The sequence below is a fragment of the Haliotis cracherodii genome, unplaced genomic scaffold, assembly GCF_022045235.1.
Source record: "Haliotis cracherodii isolate W230 unplaced genomic scaffold, xgHalCrac1.p SCAF_3, whole genome shotgun sequence".
NCBI classification, from domain to species: Eukaryota; Metazoa; Mollusca; class Gastropoda; order Lepetellida; family Haliotidae; genus Haliotis; species Haliotis cracherodii.
The window spans coordinates 13,165,956-13,186,215 of NW_027266286.1; the positions used below are offsets into that span (position 1 = coordinate 13,165,956).

Below are 20,260 nucleotides of genomic sequence, written 5' to 3' on the forward strand. Positions count from 1 at the left end.
ATAATCTTGGACGCGACTTAAACCCCATTTCACCTCACCTCGTCGTTGGTGTTATTACTTTAGTCACAGATGTAAGAAAGTTTAAACGAACACGCGCAATAATTTGCAGATTTTCGTCTCCCCGTATATTTTGTATTCTATGTGATAGTGACTTCACAAGTACAGAGCTCCAGCTATGACACTGTATGTGATAGTGGCTTCACAAGCACAGAGCTCCAGCTATGACACTGTATGTGAAAGTGACTTCACAAGCACAGAGGTCGAACTATGTCACTAGTACTGTATGTGATAGTGACTTCACAAGTACAGAGCTCCAGCTATGACACTGTATGTGAAAGTGACTTCACAAGTACAGATGCCCAGCTATGACACTGTATGTGATAGTGACTTCACAAGCACAGAGCTCCAGCTATGACACTGTATGTGAAAGTGACTTCACAAGTTCAGAGCTCCAGCTATGACACTGTATGTGATAGTGACTTCAAAAGAACAGAGCTCCAGCTGTGACACTGTATGTGATAGTGACTTCACAAGTACGGAGCTCCAGCTATGACACTGTATGTGATAGTGACTTCAGAAGTACAATGCTCCAACTATGACACTGTATGTGATAGTGACTTCACAAGTACAGAGGCCCAGCTATGACACTGTATGTGATAATGACTTCACAAGTACAGAGGCCCAGCTATGACACTGTATGTGATAATGACTTCACAAGTACAGAGCTCCAGCTATGACACTGTATGTGATAGTGACTTCACAAGTACAGAGGCCCAGCTATGACACTGTATGTGATAATGACTTCACAAGTACAGAGCTCCAGCTATGACACTGTATGTGATAGTGACTTCACAAGTACAGAGGCCCAGCTATGACACTGTATGTGATAATGACTTCACAAGCACAGAGCTCCAGCTATGACACTGTATGTGAAAGTGACTTCACAAGTTCAGAGCTCCAGCTATGACACTGTATGTGATAGTGACTTCAAAAGTACAGAGCTCCAGCTGTGACACTGTATGTGTTAGTGACTTCAGAAGTACGGAGCTCCAGCTATGACACTGTATGTGATAGTGACTTCAGAAGTACAATGCTCCAACTATGACACTGTATGTGATAGTGACTTCACAAGTACAGAGCTCCAGCTATGACACTGTATGTGATGGTGACTTCACAACCACAGAGCTCCTGCTATGATACTGTATGTGATGGTGACTTCACAACCACAGAGCTCCAGCTATGACACTGTATGTGATAGTGACTTCACAAGTACAGAGCTCCAGCTATGACACTGTATGTGAAAGTGACTTCACAAGTATAGAGCTCCAGCTATGACACTGTATGTGAAAGTGACTTCACAAGTATAGAGCTCCAGCTATGACACTGTATGTGATAGTGACTTCACAAACACAAACTTTAGGAATGACACCGTTTGTGATAGTGATGTTTGAGATTTCCTCAAAGAAACCACATTGTCCCAGATCAGGCTTAAAATACATATTTTTGGTTCAGACTGTTCAAAACAAAGAAGTCTGCCACACAAAAATACATTTTTGAAAGATGATTTGAACAAAACATATTTAGACTTTAAAAAATAGATAGTTTTGCAACTGTATTGGAATTAAATCACATAAAAAAATCCATGTTTCAGGCATACAGTTCTTTGGGACATGTTATTATTTCCCGTCATCCAATGATCCGTCTTACAGTGATTTATGTTCGCAGCTCTCCCTGCATGTATAAGCACAGTCGTGTTCGACCATGACAAATACCTATGAAAGGGGATCATTAGCTAAACATCTACGCCTGTGGTAGCGGCAAGGGGTCTCTAGCTGACAGAGTCGGTTCATTAAACCATAATACCTTTATCCATTATGAATGGATAGCTTTGTAAATGTACCTCCTTAATATTTCAGTGGGCACAGTAACCCTGCAGAACCAGTGGCCAATGGAATACCGATCTCTGAGTCACCGTCTTGAGATACCTACCTTCATTGTGTATGGGCGAATGAATGGAGTTTTTTACCGTCACGGGTTGACGACGACTGTGTGTGATTGGTATGTTTTGTTTACAATGTGATTGTATATAGTATATCAGAGTATGTATAGTTATACACTTTATTGTATATTGCTTTTATTTCAGGACTTTGAGGCCACAGGCCCTTTGTACATAATAGCATGGTCACGGTCGTAGTGACCATGTGCAGGCTGGTATATTATTCTTTGTATAATTACAGTGTACGACTATGGAATATAGATGGATAAAGTCCTCGTGTTCCCAGTCGAGATTTCGAGTGTTTAGTTTTCCCATGTTTAACTACTTACTATTTTAGTCTCGGGGTGGACTCGTACATGGGCTTTTAGCAGAGACTTTCGCGAACACCTGGTGTCATTGCTATTTGATAGTGATTTATAAACACATGTTTGTGATATAGTCGGAATCGTACAATCGTGCATAAGATATATCTTATGAAGATGGAAAGGGTTTTGTCGCATTATTATTATAATAAAATTATTATATTAAAATACAAAAATTGCAGCAAAGAGTTTTGGGTTGATCCTGGCAGTGTGAGGTTGGTTAGGCTTATCATCAGCTCAAGGTCCACTCTTCACGCAGTCCAGACAGCGAATGGGACTTCTACTAGGAAGCGCTGCCTAGTTAAACCCACCCAGAACTTTTCGGAAAACGCGAAGACTCCCCAACACTGCAGCCTTCTGCATTACCCAGATTGTCAGAAGGGCTGTATTCTTGGTAGCAAACCCAGGTACTCTCACAAAGTCAGCCAACAGCTTGGGAGGTACCAAACCTAAGGCACCAAGAACAATGGGGAGTCGGACAACTTGGTACTTAGGATGCAAAAGTAACATTTCAAAAGCAAGGTCCGCATATTTGCCATGTTTTTCCTGAATCTTGTCAAGCACATTAGTGTCAATAGGGAAAGAAAATTCAATAATATAAATGATTTCTTTGGATTTATCAAACAGGACAGGATCAGGTTTTTTGTCTTGGATACGTCTGAGACTGTAAACGGGCCTATTCCAAAGAATTTTGTATTTATCATTTTCAATGACGCCCTCTTCATATTCTGGTTCGTACAATGGATGGACCCCTGTGTCAAAACCACAAGCATGGCGAAGCTTTTAACAACATTCCATCAATATCACGGCGGGGGACATCAGAGATGGGCTTCACACATTGTACCCACGCCAGGAATCGGACTCGGGTCTTCGGCGTAACGAGCGAACGTGTTAACTACTGGGCTACCCGACTGCCCCATCAGCAGTATAATATCAGATATAATATCCTCTGATGGTTGGAGTTCGAGTCCCAAAATCGACCTCACTATGATCCTCTGTTTCTCAGCACCATATGGGGCGCACGGGTGGCCTAGTCATCTAAGGCGCCGCGATTCGCTGTGCAGCGGTGCGTCCCTTGGGCACTCCAGAAACCTATGATTGTGGGTTCGAATCCCGGTTCGCCCCGATTATGTTTCTAGGTTTGTCAGCACCATACCCGTGCTCGTGGGTTTCACCGAAGTGGTAAAGGTCTGAGACCTGCATCACTTCGGGCTTTCCTCCCACATTAAGCTGACACGCCGCGATATAACTGGAATACTGTTAAAAGCGGCGTTAAACCCAACTCACTCACTCACTCACTCAGCACCATATGAAAGTGATAAGCCGTGATAAGCCGGGGTAAAGAAAGTATCAGCCATGTTTGATGGTGGAAAAATGGTTATTCGATGCTGATGTTTTGTTTGTTTGCTTGTTTGTCAGCAATATTCCAGCTATATGACGGCGGTCTGTAAAATAATCGAGTCTGGACCAGACAATCCAGTGATTAATATCATGAGCATCGATCCACGCAATTGGGATCGATGACATGCATCAACCATGTCAGCGAGCCTGAGCACCCGATCCCGTTAGTCGCCTTTTACGACAAGCATAGTCGCCTTTTACTGCATGCATGGGTTGCTGAAGACCTATTCTACCCCGGAATCTTCACGGGTCTCGATGCTGATGTAGTTGGGCTGGTAACAATATACCGCATCTCAGTTGTGTTTTGGACCTTAAGGGTGCAGTGTTTAGGCATTTTCAGCCTAGTAATTTTGTATTTTGTTGGGTCAGATCCAATTTGCATGTGTATACTTTCTTTTGTCAACAAGTTTTGATACACTGTTCAAAGCGACGTTAAACCGAAAACTTGCATGCAGTTTACCATGTTTTTAAATGGTGTCCTCCTGTTCTTACAGCTTGTTTAAAATATTAAACTTTTTCTTCAGACCCGTGACGAGTCACAATTGGTCTTTAACAGCCCAAGCTTGTCGTAAGAGGCGACTAATGGGATCAGGTGGTCAGGTTCGCTGACTTGGTTGATGCATGTCATCGATCCCAATTGCGTGGATCGATTCTCATGATGTCAATCACTTGATTGTCAGGTCCAGACTCGATATTAACGGACTACCGTCACATAGCTGGAATAGTGTACGACGTTAAACAACAAACAAGCAAACAAACTAACCTGTTCCCCCAACGAGTGACCACGTCCCTCGTGAACAATCATACAACCATCTATAGGCTTACCAATAGGGGGCATGGGTGGCCTAGTCGCCTAAGGCGTCGCGATTCGCTGTGCAGAGTGGCGTCCCTTGGGTACGCCAGAAACCTATGGTTGTGGGTTCGAATCCCGGTTCGCCCTGATTATGGTTCTAGGTTTGTCAGCACCATACCCGTGCTCGTGGGTTTCACCGAAGTGGTAAACGTCTGAGACCTGCATCACTTCGGGATTTCCTTCCAGATTAAGCTGACTCGCCGTGATATAACTGGAATACTGTTAAAAGCGACGTTAAACCAAACTAACTCACTCACTCACTGTTATGAAGACACTGCTACTTGTTTGCTTTCTTTGCAATAGAAATGTATTGTTGTTAATGTCATTAAATTAAATGGGGGACGGTAGGGTAGCCTAGAGATTAAATTGTTGGATTGTCACTCCGAAGGCCTGGGTTTAATTCCCCACATGGGTACAACGTGGAAGCCCAGTTCTGGTGTCCCCATCCCGTGATATTTCAGAAAATATTCCTACAAGCGACGTAAAACGCCATTCACTCACTCACTGAATTAAATGCCTCATGAGTCCAAGCCTTAGTCTGGTTCTGTTATATTGTACAAGGAACCACAGCAACCTGTGCAGAGTCGTGTGCCTTAACCGTGCAATGATCTACTGCCTGCGTTACTCCGAGCGTTCGTCACACATAAAGCTGACCAAACTGGTATTCAAAGACAGCATTTTCCACGTATAATCTAAGTATTTAACACAGTGATCCAATGGATATTAATAAACATCAACTTTCCTAGTAAGTAAATGAGTCCAGGCCATCCAAAACAGTGATTGATAACGTGAAAAACACACCACGTCTTACTGGCACGATGACACAACAATAGCCAAGGCATAGAGCCTAAGCATTTCAGCCGACCCTTTTATACCAATGAATAGTTCCTTCTTTTATCGATATATACAAATAGTAATATGTACCATGTCACATCTCTTTCATATTAGGCGGTCGGGTAGCCTAGTGGTTAAAGCGTTCGCTCATCACGTCGAACACCCGGGTTCGATTCCCGACATGGGTACGATGTGTGAAGCCCATTTCTTGTGTCCCCCGCCGTGATATTGCTGGAATATTGCTAAAGGCGGCGTAAAACTATACTTACTCACTCTTTCAAATTAATTTTGAAAATATCTGTTCCCCATGATTTGTTAACATTAAAAGGTCCCCATGATTTGTTAACAGTAAAGGAAACGTCGAAACCAAAATAGAATGTAATCACGTTTGTGTATTTTTACTTTGTTTATAAGACCATGCAATAGGATAAATCCACTTACTCGGATAGATAAGTGCACGGTGCAACGAGCCATGACCTGAAGAGTACTAGAGAATGTTGGATAAGTAACGTCAAAGTGTGATTAGACTTACTCCTTGTTACTTACGTAAGTGATACTTTAACCATCCTTTGTCGCCCCGCTGCTGCTAGGTGACAGGGTAATCTCGCCCGTTGCTAATACCTGGACATGTCACGCGAGGGATATTTGTAGGTACTGGACCTTAATCCCAAATAGGGCGGTGAGGTAGCCTTGTGGTTAAAGCGTTGGCTCGTCACGGGTTCGATTCCCCACATGGGTAAAATGTAAGGTGTCCGGTGTCGCCCGCCGTGATATTGCTGGAATATTACTATAAGCGGCATCACCTTTCAATAAATATTCATGTACATGTCCGCTGTGGCCATCCTGATTTCTTCGCATTATGACCTCTTCCAATCCGGACTGACATCCCAAGTAAGAGTAACCGATATCTTGCTTTATTGCATGTATTTATTTCTTTATGGTGTCCCACTTCGTTTGCATTAGATCTCTGATGTAACATCTTATCATAGGTTGAAAATCAGTGTATGGAATGAGACGTAGTTTGACAGATTCGTTGAGTGCTGCTTTACCTGCAGCATCAGCCATTGTGTTCACTTAATACTTAATGGGATATTAAATTTCTATTTACATACACAAGAAATCACTTTTAATGTCAGCTGGGAATTCAAACTCTCTTTACTTGTCCTTGTACAGCATGAATAATCAATCATCTGAAGTTTTAAATTCAATCAGATGAGGTATTCAAGATGGGTTACTCAAGACTTAAATTTTCATTATTTTGAATTGTTTATTGGGTGTTATGTATTTGCATGAATTCATTGTCACTTTTTGATGTGACCAAAACCAAATCAGACAGGCTTTTCAGGCCAGTTAGTTCAGCTTCAATTCATCATGATTTCACTGACTGTCAATAATTCGCATGATCGTATCCGTTTTTTCACAAAATCAGCAGAAAATGCCATCCTTTTGCCGAGGTGATTTTTTCCGTAGAATCTCCAGTTTATGTGACAAAAATATGGCCAGGGTAAGATTGTTGTTACTTTTTTCTGAAAGAAACTAATAACTATGACTACCCCTTTTGTGATCTTAAGGTTGCTTCCAAATTCAATGAGCAAGAGCGTCCACTAGCCTTTTTATAAAAGTCTTTTTTCCACCCTAGCCACATCAAGCCCACTTTCCTGTGCTAAATATGATTGGACTATCGCACATATCGATAGTCCAATCGGAGAACGTTTCACAGGATCAACATCCACGACTTCCTGTCTTTGTTGACACGAATATGTCTTTTTCAACTTTTAAACTTGTGACAGTCGGTTCTTTTTTAGACAGACGAACTGACCACTTATCGTTTATGGTCAAATGCCCCTTTACAACTGTTCAATAACACAGAATGGCGCGTGTTTGCACAAGTAATATATGCACACAAAATACCTGTAAATAACAAGTAAGTACAAATTGGCTCTGATTAAATGTAAATGATAAGTTTTCACAAATCATACAATTATCATCCTCAAACCGATCTAGACAAACGCATCAAGCAACTATACCGACCTCACCCCCGATCCCACCTAAATGCATTTTGTGTGACATTTAACGGATTCATGTAATGAATCGGCGGAAAGCAGTGAAATGTTCACTGGTCACTGATGTAGACATGGCACGCCAAATAAATATAGGCTACACAGTATTAGCGACGAAACCCTTGCCATATTCAAAAGAAACCTCAGCCAAAAGCAGTGTCGACTGTAAGATCCCACTATATCAAGTGCAACTGTTTATTGATCAAATAGGCATGCGCCTTTTTTAGGCATTTTGTTCATATTTCACGTGTAGATAGACGTGCAATGGTCATGTGGTTTGGACCTGGATATGTTGTAGTGAATTTCACGTTTGTGATATGCATTTTGCCTTGACTGCATTTCGGCAACTGCAACAAGTTTTGGACCACTAAATCACATTACATTTATGATTTGAGTATCGCTCTGTGTAACATTTTGACATTTTGACACTTTATTTTCTTGAACTGGCTGATACAGTGGTTTTCGGTTTTCAAGAATCTAAATATGTATCCTTGTAAAATGCATTGATCCTATAAAGCAGCTTGCGATAGTCCACTTTTGAGATCCCTGTAAGTATTTATTGAATTCAGTGATCATGGCCGGCTGCAAAGATTTCTGTAATTGGTATGAAATATGCCAGCGGAATAGGCTTTCTTTAAGTATACATATAATACGGAGCAGCTTTAGGTGAAACCATGCGTCGGCATAAAATATATAATACTTCCTGATTGATTACAACTTTGAAAATATTTTTAACATATTCAAAGTCCAATCGGTGTTTTATTAAACAAATTATTGCATATTACTTTCAGACTCGTGACCATCTATGAAATGATAGGAAAGGCCACCGAGTCAGAAGACGCTTATAATGAACAGCAGCGTGTGTGATGATTGTAATGAAGCCGGATTTACTCCCCATATTAAGCTCGTGCTAACAGTCGCCACTGTATTTATCCCGGGCCTTCTATTTCACTGTGTTGCAAGAGCTCTTCTTGCAAAGGACATCAAGAAAAACCCGAACCTTGTGAAAAAGCTTCTTGGAGCCCTCTGCGTAGTTGATGTTCTGGGTATCTGTTCATCCACTGCTTATCATGTTGTGAATGTTTTCATCCCCGAACCAAGTTACTCTGCTTGTGTAGCTATCGGCTTCTTTAACGGGTTTCTGTCTCAAGCGTCTAATGCCTTGACGACTATCATGGCGGTGGAGAGATGTTTCGCCTTCAGTGTCACCTACTGGTACATTGTTAATATCCACAGCTGGAAGCTAAAGGTTCCTATTCCCTTCATCGTGATTTGTCTTATCGTTGTCAACATGCTTCCAGCTTTTGGCTTTGGACTGGTCATGGATCCCGAAAAACCCAAGCTCTGCAAAATGTTACCTTCTGTTCCCATTTCGCCCTCTTCGCGACTTAGTGTCTATACCATCGTTTATGCTTCAGTTGGTCTCATGTTTGTTGCTGTTAACATCGTGTGTAACATAGTCGTAATTGCTTCCCTGTTCAGAATGGTTCACAAACGCGCGCCCCCCAAGCAGAATTCGATACTAGCAGAGTACAAGATGACCATAATGCTGCTCCTCCTTTCGGTGAACTTCCTCATTTCCTGGATACCTTTCTATGTAAGTATACACACACGGAAGTATATGTCTTACGATTAAGTGAGTCTCGTTCTTAGATCCAAGGTGTAACGAGGAATATAATCCAAGTACATTCAAGTAGTTGTGTACATCGGTTCAGAACCGCTCCTGGCTTCTGATTGGTCGAGAGGATCACGTGACCTCTGCGACGTCACATCCGGTCAGGTGACCTGCGCATGCGCTCAGGGCATGCTGGGAGTTGCACGCGCATCCAAGATGACGTCTCATCCGTTTCCGGTGTCGCGCGCATCCAAGATGGCGTCGCCTCCGTTTCCGATGTCGTGCGCCTCGAAGATGGCGTCGCCTCCGTTTTCCGGTGGCGCGCGCGCGCACCTCCAAGAGGGCGTCGCTTCCATGTCCGGTGGTGCGCGCACCTTCAAGAGGGCGTCGCCTCCGTTTTCCGGGGGAGGAGCAGGAGGAGGTGGAGGGAAGGGGTAAAAAACCCAGAGAAGCGGTCGTAAAAGAAGAACACGATCGACATAGTTGGTGTGGGTGTGGTGGTTCTAAACATAGACAAGGCGACGGTGGTGAAGGGAGGAGGGAGGGTGGTGGTGGTAAAGGGAGGGAGGGAGGGAGGAGGTGGGAGGGGAGTCGGGTTCTTTGTTTTGTTATGTTTTGGTGGGTGCGTGGCGATGGCATGTGGAGATGATAGCTCACTGAGACGAGCTTATCATACACAGTCGACGACTCTGCCACTTTGTTGCTAGGTTGACGTCATATCGGCGAAGGATCTTGCAACAACATTCCACAAATCATGTCATCGGGTATGGTGATGTGTTTGTCAACTTTGAGGTGTAAGGTTTCGTTCCACAAGGCGACCGTGTATTGTAGCCCACTATGACAACCGTTCGTCCAAGTTAAAAGTCGGTGAGTGGCGAATTTAAAGGTGCTAAAGGTGTTGGCTGAATACTAAAGGTGAATCGACAGGCACAGACATGAACGTGATGTAAGTATATGCCTACGTACTGTCCTTCGTGTCTCCATGCAAACAGGGTGCCACGCGTGACGACAAACAGACGTTGACGTTGATCCATAGGGTGATTATTACTATGAATTATACCGAGGAGTTGGCTCTCGTGTAGGTTGACATGTGTACTTTCACGCGTGTCTTCATGTACACGTCATGTACTTCGTGTTGCCATGCAAACGCGGTGACACGCGTGACTACAAACACATGTTTATCCTTAGGATGATGACGTTGTCATTCGTTCATTTATGCCGAGGGGCTGGCACTCGTGTAGGTTGACATGCGTACTGTCACGCGTGTCTTCATGTACGCGTACTGTCAGTCGTGTCTCCATGCAAGCATGGTGCCACGCGTGACGACAAACACACGTTTATCCATAGGATGATGACGTTGTCAGTCGATCGTTCATTTATACCGAGGTGCTAGCACTCGTGTATGTAGACATGCGTACTGTCACGCGTGTCTCCATGCACACGTGATGTACTTCATGTCTTCAAACACACATAGTGTACTACGTCTATCCATGTAAACGTGATGTACTTTATGTCTTCATGCAAAACGTAGTGTCATGTGTGTGTCTTCAAACAGACGTTGATCCATAGGATTATGACGTTGTCACTCGTTTATTTATACCGAGGAGTTGGCTCTCGTGTAGGTCTACATGTACTTCGTGTCTCCATGCAAACTTGGTGTCATGCGTGTCTCCATGCAAGACGTGCCACGCGTGACTACAAACACGCTAGAAGTGTAGATCGAGATACATGCGTGACGTTTGCAAACGTGATGTACTTCGTGTCGCGATGCGAAAGTAGCGTCACGCGTGTCTTCATGCAAACGTGGTGTCACGCGTGTCTTCATGCAAACGTGGTGTCATGCGTGTCTTCAAACAGACGTTACTGATCGATAGACATACGTGGTGTTTGATTCCTGTCTCCAGGCAAACGTGATGCCACTCGTGTACACCACCATACATACATACATATTTATTTTATTTTATATTGAGACGTACCATGGTGGTGTCACGCATAGACGTGTACCTCCAAGAGGACTGGGGAGGGTGTGGGTTCTTTGTTTCTTGTTGTTGTTTTTGTTGACAAAGCAAAGGATGAAAAGCGTCCTTTCGGGTGAGATGGGTGGCCCTGAAAATGGCCGTTGGAAACAAACTGGAAACAAGCTGGACAAGGATTGTCTCCTTGATTACATTTCTTTCCTTGATCTCGATACTAGATAATAATACGGACCACCCCAACAGTCGGGTATGTCAATTCCGTGTTGAATAGTTCGTTGTAATGCTGCCATAGCCTCAGACTTGGTCTTAAACCAGTGTGGGCTCTGCATACATGAACGAATGACAACGTCATCAACCTAAGGATAAACATGTGTTTGTAGTCACGCATGTCACCGCGTTTGCATGGCAACACGAAGTACATGACGTGTACATGAAGACATGCGTGAAAGTACACATGTCAACCTACATGAGAGCCAACTCCTCGGTATAATTCATAGTAATAATCACCCTATGGATCAACGTCAACGTCTGTTTGTTGTCACGCGTGTCAACCTGTTTGCATGGAGACACGAATGACAGTACGTAGGCATATACTTACACCACGTTCATGTCTGTGCCTGTAGATTCACCTTTAGAATTCAGCCAACACCTTTAGCACCTTTAAATTCGCCACTCACCGACTTTTAACTTGGACGAACGGTTGTCATAGTGGGCTACAATACACGGTCGCCTTGTGGAACGAAACCTTACACCTCAAAGTTGACAAACACATCACCATACCCGATGACATGATTTGTGGAATGTTGTTGCAAGATCCTTCGCCGATATGACGTCAACCTAGCAACAAAGTGGCAGAGTCGTCGACTGTGTATGATAAGCTCGTCTCAGTGAGCTATCATCTCCACATGCCATCGCCACACACCCACCAAAACAAAACAAAACAAAGAACCCGACTCCCCTCCCACCTCCTCCCTCCCTCCCTCCCTTTACCACCACCACCCTCCCTCCTCCCTTCACCACCGTCGCCTTGTCTATGTTTAGAACCACCACACCCACACCAACCATGTCGATCGTGTTCACCTTTTACGACCGCTTCTCTGGGTTTTTTACCCCTTCCCTCCTCCTCCTCCTGCTCTTCCCCCGGAAAACGGAGGCGACGCCCTCTTGAAGGTGCGCGCACCACCGGACATGGAAGCGACGCCCTCTTGGAGGTGCGCGCGCGCGCCACCGGAAAACGGAGGCGACGCCATCTTTGAGGTGAGCACGACACCGGAAACGGATGAGACGCCATCTTGGAGGCGCGCGACACCGGAAACGGATGCGACGCCATCTTGGATGCGCGTGCAACTCCCAGCATGCCCCACGCGCATGCGCAGATCACCTGACCGGATGTGACGTCACAGAGGTCAGGTGATCCTCTCGACCATTCAAAAGCCAGGAGCGGTTCTGAACCGATGTACACAACTACTCATTCACATTCTAAATTTGAACTTTCTGGACATGAATTTTACGCTTATGATTCATTTCTATTTTGGCATATTTTAGAATCAATTTTTATATACTTCATCACATCGAGTGAGTGAGTGAGTGTGTGAGTGTGTGAGTGTAGTTTACGCCGCTTTGAGCAGTATGCTAGCAATATCACGGCGGGTGACACCAGAAATGGGCGTCACACATTGTGCCCATGTGGGGAATCGAACCCGGGTCTTCAACGCTTTAACCACTAGGCTACCCCACCACCCCCTTAAACACATTGAAAACGCATATTCGATTGTAATATTTAGGTAAATGTACACAGAAATCAAATTAAGGTGTTTAGGGTATTTAGGCCTGATGTATTCAAACACAACACTGTGTTGTCGTGCGGGTATTGGGGCATGAAGTATATCATATGCAACCTTTGAACTAGGATTCCTGAGAACTTAAGAACATGGGTTCGAACCGGGGTTTATGTTTGTTCACTCAGATTGTATACCTGGATTTGTCAGCACCATACTTTTGCTCACCAAAGTGGCCTGCATCGCTTCGGGCATTCCTCCCACATGATGTTGCCACGCCATGACATTTAACCGAAAGACTGTTCAATGCGACGTTAACCCCACCTTATTTGTTTTTGTTTTTGTTTTTTTCTCCAAGGTTTCCGTGTTTCTGAACTACTTTGGGAAACGCATACCTAAGACTGTGAGCTTTTGTGTACGTGTTCTGGCTGGGGTGAGCTATTCCACCGACCCACTGATCTATATTGCTGCTAGGAAGAGCTACAGGGATCGGATCAGGACCAGAATTTTGACAATCTGTGGAAATGACATATCTTCAGGGAGAACTGTTTCTGTGATAACTTAACGAGACAATGTCTTTACAGAATTACATTAAACAGGAAGCCGACTGTGTTGCATGTAGATTATTGTATGTATTCACGAAGGTAGGAGGATGTATTTCTATTCAAACCCATAAATGTCTGATGATGTTACAAAATTCGATAGATAGATAGACAGACAGACAGACAGACAGACAGACAGATAGATAGATAGACAGACAGACAGACAGACAGACGGACAGACAGATAGATAGATAGATAGACAGATAGATAGATAGATAGATAGATAGATAGACAGACAGACAGACAGACAGATAGATAGATAGACAGATAGACAGATAGATAGATAGATAGATAGACAGATAGACAGACAGATAGATAGATACATAGATAGATAGATAGATAGATAGATAGACAGACAGACAGACAGACAGACAGATAGATAGATAGATAGATAGATAGATAGATAGATAGATAGATAGATATCTTATCTTTGAATATATATTATATATTATATGCATAAGGTGTCATAGTTGTGGTACCGAAAGTAGAATACCCACCATACCAACAGTGTAAAAGATATCAAAGGTTTGAGACAAGACTAGAATCCTGAGAACAACAACAGTGTATAAGGAAATGATGAACCCAGAATGATGAACCCAGAATGACGAACCCTGAATGATGAACCCAGAATGATGAACCCAGAATGATGAACTCAGAATGATGAACCCAGAATGATGAACCAAGAGTGATGAACCCAGAATGACGAGCACTGAATGATGAACCCAGAATGATGAACCCAGAATGATGAACCCAGAACGATGAACCCAAAGTGATGAACCCAGAATGATGAACCCAGAATGATGAACCCAGAAAGATGAACCTTGAATGATGAACCCAGAGTGATGAACCCTGAATGATGAACCCAGAATGATGAACCCAGAATGATGAACCCAGAAAGATGAACCTTGAATGATGAACCCAGAGTGATGAACCCTGAATGATGAACCAAGAATGATGAACCCAGAATGATGAACCCAGAATGATGAACCCAGAATGATGAACCCAGAGTGATGGACCCAGAATGATGAACCAAGAATGATGAACCCAGAATGATGAACCTTGAATGATGAATCCAGAATGATGAACCCAGAATGATGAACCCAGAATGATGAACCCAGAATGACGAACCCAGAGTGATGAACCCAGAATGATGAACCAAGAATGATGAACCCAGAGTGATGAACCTAGAATGATGAACCCAGAATGATGAACCCAGAGTGATGAACCCAGAATGATGAACCCAGAATGATAAACCCAGAATGATGAACCTAGAATGATGAACCTAGAGTGATGAACCCAGAATTATGAACCCAGAATGATGAACCCAGAATGATGAACACTGAACGATGAACCCGAATCATGGCGGTGGAGAGATGTTTCGCCTTCAGTGTCACCTACTGGTACATTGTTAATATCCACAGCTGGAAGCTAAAGGTTCCTATTCCCTTCATCGTGATTTGTCTTATCGTTGTCAACATGCTTCCAGCTTTTGGCTTTGGACTGGTCATGGATCCCGAAAAACCCAAGCTCTGCAAAATGTTACCTTCTGTTCCCATTTCGCCCTCTTCGCGACTTAGTGTCTATACCATCGTTTATGCTTCAGTTGGTCTCATGTTTGTTGCTGTTAACATCGTGTGTAACATAGTCGTAATTGCTTCCCTGTTCAGAATGGTTCACAAACGCGCGCCCCCCAAGCAGAATTCGATACTAGCAGAGTACAAGATGACCATAATGCTGCTCCTCCTTTCGGTGAACTTCCTCATTTCCTGGATACCTTTCTATGTAAGTATACACACACGGAAGTATATGTCTTACGATTAAGTGAGTCTCGTTCTTAGATCCAAGGTGTAACGAGGAATATAATCCAAGTACATTCAAGTAGTTGTGTACATCGGTTCAGAACCGCTCCTGGCTTCTGATTGGTCGAGAGGATCACGTGACCTCTGCGACGTCACATCCGGTCAGGTGACCTGCGCATGCGCTCAGGGCATGCTGGGAGTTGCACGCGCATCCAAGATGACGTCTCATCCGTTTCCGGTGTCGCGCGCATCCAAGATGGCGTCGCCTCCGTTTCCGATGTCGTGCGCCTCGAAGATGGCGTCGCCTCCGTTTTCCGGTGGCGCGCGCGCGCACCTCCAAGAGGGCGTCGCTTCCATGTCCGGTGGTGCGCGCACCTTCAAGAGGGCGTCGCCTCCGTTTTCCGGGGGAGGAGCAGGAGGAGGAGGAGGGAAGGGGTAAAAAACCCAGAGAAGCGGTCGTAAAAGGTGAACACGATCGACATAGTTGGTGTGGGTGTGGTGGTTCTAAACATAGACAAGGCGACGGTGGTGAAGGGAGGAGGGAGGGTGGTGGTGGTAAAGGGAGGGAGGGAGGGAGGAGGTGGGAGGGGAGTCGGGTTCTTTGTTTTGTTATGTTTTGGTGGGTGTGTGGCGATGGCATGTGGAGATGATAGCTCACTGAGACGAGCTTATCATACACAGTCGACGACTCTGCCACTTTGTTGCTAGGTTGACGTCATATCGGCGAAGGATCTTGCAACAACATTCCACAAATCATGTCATCGGGTATGGTGATGTGTTTGTCAACTTTGAGGTGTAAGGTTTCGTTCCACAAGGCGACCGTGTATTGTAGCCCACTATGACAGCCGTTCGTCCAAGTTAAAAGTCGGTGAGTGGCGAATTTAAAGGTGCTAAAGGTGTTGGCTGAATACTAAAGGTGAATCGACAGGCACAGACATGAACGTGGTGTAAGTATATGCCTACGTACTGTCCTTCGTGTCTCCATGCAAACAGGGTGCCACGCGTGACGACAAACAGACGTTGACGTTGATCCATAGGGTGATTATTACTATGAATTATACCGAGGAGTTGGCTCTCGTGTAGGTTGACATGTGTACTTTCACGCGTGTCTTCATGTACACGTCATGTACTTCGTGTTGCCATGCAAACGCGGTGACACGCGTGACTACAAACACATGTTTATCCTTAGGATGATGACGTTGTCATTCGTTCATTTATGCCGAGGGGCTGGCACTCGTGTAGGTTGACATGCGTACTGTCACGCGTGTCTTCATGTACGCGTACTGTCAGTCGTGTCTCCATGCAAGCATGGTGCCACGCGTGACGACAAACACACGTTTATCCATAGGATGATGACGTTGTCAGTCGATCGTTCATTTATACCGAGGTCCTAGCACTCGTGTATGTAGACATGCGTACTGTCACGCGTGTCTCCATGCACACGTGATGTACTTCATGTCTTCAAACACACATAGTGTACTACGTCTATCCATGTAAACGTGATGTACTTTATGTCTTCATGCAAAACGTAGTGTCATGTGTGTGTCTTCAAACAGACGTTGATCCATAGGATTATGACGTTGTCACTCGTTTATTTATACCGAGGAGTTGGCTCTCGTGTAGGTCTACATGTACTTCGTGTCTCCATGCAAACTTGGTGTCATGCGTGTCTCCATGCAAGACGTTGTGCCACGCGTGACTACAAACACGTTACTAGAAGTGTAGATCGAGATACATGCGTGACGTTTGCAAACGTGATGTACTTCGTGTCGCGATGCGAAAGTAGCGTCACGCGTGTCTTCATGCAAACGTGGTGTCACGCGTGTCTTCATGCAAACGTGGTGTCATGCGTGTCTTCAAACAGACGTTACTGATCGATAGACATACGTGGTGTTTGATTCCTGTCTCCAGGCAAACGTGATGCCACTCGTGTACACCACCATACATACATACATATTTATTTTATTTTATATTGAGACGTACCATGGTGGTGTCACGCATAGACGTGTACCTCCAAGAGGACTGGGGAGGGTGTGGGTTCTTTGTTTCTTGTTGTTGTTTTTGTTGACAAAGCAAAGGATGAAAAGCGTCCTTTCGGGTGAGATGGGTGGCCCTGAAAATGGCCGTTGGAAACAAACTGGAAACAAGCTGGACAAGGATTGTCTCCTTGATTACATTTCTTTCCTTGATCTCGATACTAGATAATAATACGGACCACCCCAACAGTCGGGTACGTCAATTCCGTGTTGAATAGTTCGTTGTAATGCTGCCATAGCCTCAGACTTGGTCTTAAACCAGTGTGGGCTCTGCATACATGAACGAATGACAACGTCATCAACCTAAGGATAAACATGTGTTTGTAGTCACGCGTGTCACCGCGTTTGCATGGCAACACGAAGTACATGACGTGTACATGAAGACATGCGTGAAAGTACACATGTCAACCTACATGAGAGCCAACTCCTCGGTATAATTCATAGTAATAATCACCCTATGGATCAACGTCAACGTCTGTTTGTTGTCACGCGTGTCAACCTGTTTGCATGGAGACACGAATGACAGTACGTAGGCATATACTTACACCACGTTCATGTCTGTGCCTGTAGATTCACCTTTAGAATTCAGCCAACACCTTTAGCACCTTTAAATTCGCCACTCACCGACTTTTAACTTGGACGAACGGTTGTCATAGTGGGCTACAATACACGGTCGCCTTGTGGAACGAAACCTTACACCTCAAAGTTGACAAACACATCACCATACCCGATGACATGATTTGTGGAATGTTGTTGCAAGATCCTTCGCCGATATGACGTCAACCTAGCAACAAAGTGGCAGAGTCGTCGACTGTGTATGATAAGCTCGTCTCAGTGAGCTATCATCTCCACATGCCATCGCCACGCACCCACCAAAACATAACAAAACAAAGAACCCGACTCCCCTCCCACCTCCTCCCTCCCTCCCTCCCTTTACCACCACCACCCTCCCTCCTCCCTTCACCACCGTCGCCTTGTCTATGTTTAGAACCACCACACCCACACCAACTATGTCGATCGTGTTCTTCTTTTACGACCGCTTCTCTGGGTTTTTTACCCCTTCCCTCCTCCTCCTCCTGCTCCTCCCCCGGAAAACGGAGGCGACGCCCTCTTGAAGGTGCGCGCACCACCGGACCCGGAAGCGACGCCCTCTTGGAGGTGCGCGCGCCACCGGAAAACGGAGGCGACGCCATCTTTGAGGTGAGCACGACACCGGAAACGGAGGCGACGCCATCTTGGAGGCGCGCGACACCGGAAACGGAGGCGACGCCATCTTGGATGCGCGTGCAACTCCCAGCATGCCCCACGCGCATGCGCAGATCACCTGACCGGATGTGACGTCACAGAGGTCAGGTGATCCTCTCGACCAATCAAAAGCCAGGAGCGGTTCTGAAACGATGTACACAACTACTCATTCACATTCTAAATTTGAACTTTCTGGACATGAATTTTACGCTTATGATTCATTTCTATTTTGGCATATTTTAGAATCAATTTTTATATACTTCATCACATCGAGTGAGTGAGTGAGTGTGTGAGTGTGTGAGTGTAGTTTACGCCGCTTTGAGCAGTATTTTAGCAATATCACGGCGGGTGACACCAGAAATGGGCGTCACACATTGTGCCCATGTGGGGAATCGAACCCGGGTCTTCAACGCTTTAACCACTAGGCTACCCCACCACCCCCTTAAACACATTGAAAACGCATATTCGATTGTAATATTTAGGCAAATGTACACAGAAATCAAATTAAGGTGTTTAGGGTATTCAGGCCTGATGTATTCAAACACAACACTGTGTTGTCGTGCAGGTATTGGGGCATGAAGTATATCATATGCAACCTTTGAACTAGGATTCCTGAGAACTTAAGAACATGGGTTCGAACCGGGGTTTATGTTTGTTCACTCAGATTGTATACCTGGATTTGTCAGCACCATACTTTTGCTCACCAAAGTGGCCTGCATCGCTTCGGGCATTCCTCCCACATGATGTTGCCACGCCATGATATTTAACCGAAAAACTGTTCAATGCGACGTTAACCCCAACTTATTTGTTTTTGTTTTTTTCTCCAAGGTTTCCGTGTTTCTGAACTACTTTGGGAAACGCATACCTAAGACTGTGAGCTTTTGTGTACGTGTTCTGGCTGGGGTGAGCTATTCCACCGACCCACTGATCTATATTGCTGCTAGGAAGAGCTACAGGGATCGGATCAGGACCAGAATTTTGACAATCTGTGGAAATGACATATCTTCAGGGAGAACTGTTTCTGTGATAACTTAACGAGACAATGTCTTTACAGAATTACATCAAACAGGAAGCCGACTGTGTTGCATGTAGATTATTGTATGTATTCACGAAGATAGGAGGATGTATTTCTATTCAAACCCATAAATGTCTGATGATGTTACAAAATTCGATAGATAGATAGACAGACAGACAGACAGATAGATAGACAGACAGACAGACAGACAGACAGACAGACAGACAGACAGACAGACAGATAGATAGATAGATAGATAGATAGATAGATAGATAGATAGATAGATAGACAGACAGATATATAGATAGACAGACAGATAGTTAGACAGATAGATAGACAGATAGATAGATAGATAGATAGACTGATAGATAGATAGATAGATAGATATATAGATAGACAGATAGATAGATAGATAGATAGATAGATAGATAGATAGATATACAGATAGATAGATAGACAGACAGACAGACAGACAGGCAGACAGACAGACAGACAGACAGACAGATAGATAGATAGATAGATAGATAGATAGATAGATAGATAGATAGATAGATAGATAGATTGATATGAATATATATTATGTCTTATCTGTTATACATTTGTGTCGAATTTTGTAATATCGTGCCTACATGTTTTTACAGTATTTTCGGTTGTTGATTTGTGGTTATTTGTTTGAATGTTTGACCAT

The 20,260-nt window shown here is 44.3% G+C and overlaps 2 protein-coding genes across 2 annotated transcripts; both read left to right on the forward strand.

Moving 5' to 3' along the window:
* Positions 1–8,353: 8,353 nt before the first annotated feature.
* Positions 8,354–13,440, forward strand: LOC139473965 (prostacyclin receptor-like). The gene is made up of 2 exons (XM_071256831.1): positions 8,354–9,103; positions 13,234–13,440. Exons 1-2 carry the CDS (start codon positions 8,354–8,356, stop codon positions 13,438–13,440), a joined length of 957 nt encoding a protein of 318 aa, XP_071112932.1.
* Positions 13,441–14,836: 1,396 nt separating this feature from the next.
* On the forward strand, positions 14,837–19,592 carry LOC139474809 (somatostatin receptor type 1-like). The gene is made up of 2 exons (XM_071257933.1): positions 14,837–15,259; positions 19,386–19,592. The coding sequence occupies exons 1-2, from the start codon at positions 14,837–14,839 to the stop codon at positions 19,590–19,592; spliced, it is 630 nt and encodes a 209-aa protein (XP_071114034.1).
* The last annotated feature ends 668 nt before the right edge of the window (positions 19,593–20,260 follow it).